Raw genomic sequence first — 6,065 nt, forward strand, 5'->3', positions numbered from 1 at the left:
AAAACACCACGGGTAGGGGAAAAAGGACCCCCAGAATTTAGGTTTTCTTATTGGCTAACATAGAGGAAACACTGTCCTTCATTCTACATAGGTACAGCAGGAGACAAGTTGATATAAATGGGGGAAAACACGTAACTTTCTGTTTGGTGGTGACCAGACAATGAAGGATATAGGAATGGGAGACATGGGGGCAGGGAGTGGCCCTGTCACCTCTGCATGTTACTGTGAGCTGTGCAAATATAGCTGCTGTGTGACGCCGACTTCATTCTGACAGGCAAGGACTCCATGTGGCCCAGCGGAAGGCCCCTACGGTCTCCACAGTGGTCATCTTTAAAGCAGGAGACCGCCAGGCCTTTCTCACAAGGAGCAGCTGGGTGGGTGTGAAGTGCCAGCTTCTTGGCTAGCGGTGAAACACTAAACTTTCTGCACCACCAAGCCAAAGCAAATCCCACTGTCGTTGTATCAACCGACCCACAGCCACTGGGTCCAGCGGGGCAGAGAGGAGCTGCCCACACAGTGGCCGTGTTTACAGGAGCTCGATCGCCAGGCCTTTCGCCCGTGGATCCGCTGGTAGGTTTGAACTGCAGACCTCTGGGGTGAGCAGTCCCGTGATTTAAGGACGGCGCCACCACGCGTCCCCACAGGTTTTCAGAGGCCGTAAGCTGCGTGCGAGGAGACTGTTCACCTTCCTCACAGGCAGCTGCGGGTGGATTCAACACACTTGAGAGGTTCAGTCTTGGGTGAGGAACCCAGCTCCTTACGGACCACACCCCAGAGCCCCCTTGGATAATGACAGAAAAGTGGAGAACTCGAGGGGCTCAAAAGCTGCATCTGGCTGAACGGAGACCCCCCCCAGATGGTGGCCTGAGTGTCTGCAAGGAGCCGGAGGCACGAGTTTTAAAGAAAGTTCTGTCCCCAATAGTCACCCAGGACTACGGACCCCAGAGGGAGCTCTTGTGCCGTCTGTAGAGAGCGGCACTGCTGACCCAAAGGGGCCTCTCTGGAGGTTCGAATCCACCAATGAATCCGGGGGGCGGTGGGGGGATGAGTAACTTCCTCCCGAGCGTGGACAGCTTTGGAAATGCAGCAGGGGGTCAGCTCTGAGTGGGCCCTGAGTGCACAGCAACGACAGAGAGGGAGCCCGTGATGCCACGCTTGTCAGCACTGCTGGACAGAGAGGTGGCGTGGAAGGGACCCAGGTGACCCTCCAACAGACTTAAAGAGGTGGGTGCCCATAGCTGGTGGGGAGCTGGTGGGAAGGCTGCCGCCAAAATCCAACCTCAGCACAAGGCCGGCCTGTGATCAAAAAGTGCACTGACTCTCCGAGTAAGTGAGAGACAGACAGAGACAGACAGAGAACAGACAACAGCGAGAGAGACAAGGGGTGGGGGAGGAAAGAGGGCTGCAGAGAGAGAAGCAAAGGAGAGGAGAAGGAGAGATAAAGGGCAGACAGAAAAAGAAGGGGCCGCGTCACCATCAGGTGTCCCCTCTCCCCGCTGGCCGGTCAGAATCCACTCGGCAGGCCTTCTGGCAATTTCCGAGGCTGTCAACCACACAGGAGACTTCCCACCCACCTTTCTCCACTGGAGCCAGTGGATTCGAACTCCCAGAGAGACATGGCCTCCGGGTTACAGAGTAACCAGCTATGAACGACACCGCCAGAGCTCACTAGGCCACCCCATTACCAAGCACGTTCTGACCCATAGCAACCGTCCACTGTGGTCCCATGGCCCTACATCTTACTGGAAGGCAGTGTCTGTTTTTCTCCTGAAGACCAGCTGGAGGGCTTGAACTTCTGACCTTAGTGAGCAGCCCATCATGTTACCGTGATACACGGCTTCTCCAGTGTTCCTGTTGTTGATGTACCGTCTGACCCCACAACTGATGCTCAGCTGACCCACTAGCCAGTTTTCTGAGGCAGTAACTCATACAGAGGAGACTGCCTATCTTTCTCCCAACGAGCAGCTGGTGAATTTGAACCTCGCACCTTTGGGATTGCAGCGCAGCTTCTTACCACTAAGCCACCAGGGCTCAGAACTGCTAGTGAGTGCTATTTGGAGGACTTCATTCTTGGGTACTGGCCCCTCCATCACCACAGAGAGGACCTTCCCAGCCTACCTTGGCAAGAATGTGCTTGTCCTTGATGATGTACTCGTAGGTGGTCAGGAGGACGTTGAACTTGCCACTCCGCAGCTGAGGGACCAGCGAACGGCGCATGGCCGGCGTGCCCTGGAAGGAAACACCACTCTGTTCCCCACTGTCCCGTCAGACCCCAGGCAGGCCGGGAAGGGAGGGGGAGGAGATGGAGGTGACCCCAAGGACAGCCCTCCAGGCCCCGTTTCCATGGGAGTCACCTCCTGCTGTCTCAGCCACGGCGCAGACGTGGGCATCTGTTATTTGTATGACTCTCCTCAGGGACCTGATAATTAACAATTTTCTCCTGCATTTCACTATCTCAGAGTAATTACAGTTTATTACAATGATCTTCCAGGCGTGAGCAACCCTTGCTATCTCGTGCATGACGTGCGTGCGTGACAAAACCTCACAGCCAGCCCTGCTCACACACACGTGTAAGGGCGGAGGGGACAGGGTCGCGGAGCCCTGGGGGCCTTCCCACCCTCGGACACAAACACAGCCACACACCTTGTAGGAGATTTTCACCACAGAAGGCGCCCATTTGTCGAATTCATACGTCCAGTTAGACAGCGTCCTAGAGAAGAGAAACACAAGTCGTTGTTCCGTGCCGTCGATCTGCCTGCGACTCATAGTGACCCTGTGTACAACTGGCCTAAACCTGCTCTGTCCTGTGCCAAGTGCACTACCTCCAACACACCCACCCCCTTTACTCCAGTTACTGAATCAATCCATCTCATCGAAGGTCTTCCTCTCCTGCACTGTCCCTCCACCCTCCCAAGCATGATGTCTTTCTCCAAGGGACAACATGTCAGACGAAGCTTTAGAATCCTTGCCTCCAAGGAGCAGCCTGATTTAACCCTCTCCAGGTTAAACTTGTTCATTTTCTCAGCAGTCCATAGTATATTCAATACTCTTCTCCAACACCACAGCTCAAAGGCATCAATTCTCCTTCTATCCTCCTTGGTCATTGTCCAACTCTGTGATGCATAACAGGTGATTGCAAAGACCATGGCCTGTATCAGGCGCACCTTAGTCTCCAGAGTGACACCATTGCTCTCCAGTACTCTGAAGAAGTCCCTAACAGCAGGCAGACATGAGCACATGGTAATGAAGGCACATGCAAAAATCCAAAAAGGAGGAGTTCTCAGGATACCTCAGAGCACAGGTGTACCTGCAGGCAGCTCACTGAGTGAAATGTGCCAGTCACAAAAGGACAAATATGGCCTGTGTCCACTGTCTAAATAAGTTAAGGAGAGGTTTACACACACACACACACATACAACCTCATTCCCGGCTACTGGGATCCCAGGGTGCTTTCCGGGGATGGGAGGCACAGCAGGAGGGAAAATCAGTAACGAGCAAAGACGTCACCTGTGATTCTGACACACAGTAACCCTTAGCCAGGTTTCTGAATCTTTTTGGGAGGAGATGGCCTCGTTTCTCCTGTGGGTCTGCTGGTGGATCCAAACCACCAACCTTCTGGTCAACAATCCAACACATACTGCATTGTGCCACCAGGGCTCCTTAACTCGTTTTAAAAAACTCACTGATGTGGAGTCAGGATGAACGCATAGCTGACCCTCCATCAGATTTCTGGAGGCTGTAAATCGCAAGAAAGGAGTCTGCCTCTCTTTCTCCTAAGGAGCAGCGATTAACTTCAAACCACCAGCACAACTCCTATCCACTAGGCCACAAGACCCCCTGGCTGTTAGTTGAGTTTCTCCCTAGAAGCTGCTGGGGCTTTCAAAGCACCAGGAAGGAGTGGCCTCTGTCTTCCAAGCTCTCTAACGAGACGAGACAGATATCTATTTAGACAAGTGAGGTGGCGCCCCTTCACCCCTCAGAAAAGTAAGGAAAAGGCACATTGTAAGCAAGAATGAGTGACCAGAAGCTTCCCCTTGAAAGGGCTAAGAATATAAACCACCACCACCACATATGTACTTTAAAAACATGGAAGTGAGAGATAAGTTAGCCAGAAGTTGCCAGAAAGTGTGTTTGAGGGACACACAAACACAGACATCCTAAGAAGACAATAACAGAATGCATAACTCTATAAGGAGAAGAAATGAAGAAAGAACTCTGCATTAACCAGCACTGAGAAATGAGGCGCGGGCAGGGGGCTTTGTGGGCCTTCAGAAACAGTCATGTAAGCCCAGCGAGGCTGCCGGGAGCGGAAACTACAAAACCACATGGCAATGTTCAATAAATCTGCCAAGAAGGCACACGGAAGGAGGTCCCCAACAGTCCAGGCCTTACACGCACGCTAGAAAATGCTAACGTGCATTCAAAATGTAGGGGGAAGGGCAAATACCTAGACCTCACTGGTGGATGAAACGCATAGGGCAGAGTCAAAATACAGACGAAACACAACTCTGGATTCAAACCCAAAGTGTAGGTTCAAAGTATCAATGAAACACAAAAGGGAGATCTGATATATAGATGAAATGCAAACTGTAGGTTCAAAATAGAGAAAAAAGAAATTCAAAAATCAGATTCAACATATAAATACTATAATGTAAAAGGTGTGTAAATATTACTGATTACAGCCAGATTTTTTAAAAAAATGCTGCAAATAGTCTCATTTAGACAACATTTGAAGGAAATACATAAATAGAACCCTCATCCTTCAACAAAGAAAGATGCAGCCAAAGATGCACAGGCAGACAGGCCCGACTCAAGGTCAAGGACTGGGCTGCTTAACCCAGGGTCAGGGGTTCAAACCCACTGTGGTTCCATGAGAAAAAGACCTGGTGACTTCAATCCAGGGAACTCAGCAGGGCAGCTCTCCTCTGTTACCTGGGGGCACTCTGAGTGAGGTCTGACTTGATAGCCCCTAACATCAACTCCTTCATTCAAGGAGCCCTGGTAGCACAATGGTTACACACTAGGCTAAACACTTAGATGTTAACTAAATGGTTGGTAGTTCGAACCCACCAGCTGACCCAAGAGAGAAAAAACTGGCAAACTGCTCCTGTAAGTATTACAGCCTAGGAAATGCTAACGGGGGAGCTTTAATCTGCCACAGGGGTTCCTCCGAGTCACGCTTAACTTGGAGACATCTGACTATAATCTATAAAAATAAAAGAATAAATAAAAATAAGACACAACGCCTGCAGGATCGAGCAGAGCCACTGGGAGAATTTTCTAGGCTGGCATCTGTAGGAAGCCGAAGGCCTCTCCTTTCTCCTTCCAAACAGCTACTGAGTTCAAACCACTGACCGCTGGCAAAGCGGGCGGGTGCTCCAAGTGTTGCCAGGTGTCCTTTAATAAAAATGCTTATGTTCTCACATATTCTTTAGAAACTGAAATAAGACTTTCAGAAATGGGAAAAAAACTCAAAGACTTATTTAAAACGTGAAAAAAATACTTCTGGGTCCCAGGCTACTTAACAAGTGCTGATGATCGCTACCCATTACACAGTGGGCAGGCTGTGTAGACGGTCCACCTAAGACCTGATAAAACCACAGGGTTCTGGTCTTAACAGCCAGTCAAGGAGGTTGTTGCTGTGCACGGTTGAGTCTGAACTGACTCTCCAGAAGATTTATAGAAGAAGTAAATCACACAGGAGGAGACCACCCATCTTTCTTCCACGGAGTAACTGGTGGATTCAAACTGGTGCCTCTGGGACTGCAGCACCACTTCTTAGCACTAGGCCACCAGACTGCCCTTCGTCAAGGACAAGGAGAAGGAGAAGCTAACCTGACCCCTGCCTGGCACTCTGCTCCACACTGCCCACTGCTGTACATGAGTGGGCAGGACAGGCTGCTCCCAGGGCCCACCCCGTTCTGGACAGCAGGGGGACCAGCGGCTGTGCTCACGACACAGCCCACTACATACACGCAGGGGGACCAGCGGCTGTACTCACGACACTGCCCACTACGTACACACAGGGGGGACCAGCGGCTGTACTCACGACACTGCCCACTACG

At 51.2% G+C, this 6,065-nt stretch overlaps 1 protein-coding gene across 2 annotated transcripts in view; it reads right to left on the reverse strand.

The window, feature by feature from the left end:
- The window catches only part of SMARCA2 (SWI/SNF related, matrix associated, actin dependent regulator of chromatin, subfamily a, member 2), a 191,004-nt gene that overhangs the window by 108,555 nt on the left and 76,384 nt on the right, over nucleotides 1-6,065 (reverse strand). For both annotated transcript variants that reach the window (XM_006881321.1, XM_006881320.1), the window contains exons 15-16: nucleotides 2,644-2,710; nucleotides 2,119-2,229 (exon numbers count right to left, since the gene is read on the reverse strand). In XM_006881321.1, coding sequence (XP_006881383.1) covers nucleotides 2,119-2,229; nucleotides 2,644-2,710 — 178 coding nt within the window. The remainder of the gene's footprint in view (nucleotides 1-2,118; nucleotides 2,230-2,643; nucleotides 2,711-6,065) is intronic.

This window comes from Elephantulus edwardii, unplaced genomic scaffold (genome assembly GCF_000299155.1).
Source record: "Elephantulus edwardii isolate Elephantulus edwardi_28Jun2011 unplaced genomic scaffold, EleEdw1.0 scaffold00014, whole genome shotgun sequence".
Taxonomy (NCBI): Eukaryota; Metazoa; Chordata; class Mammalia; order Macroscelidea; family Macroscelididae; genus Elephantulus; species Elephantulus edwardii.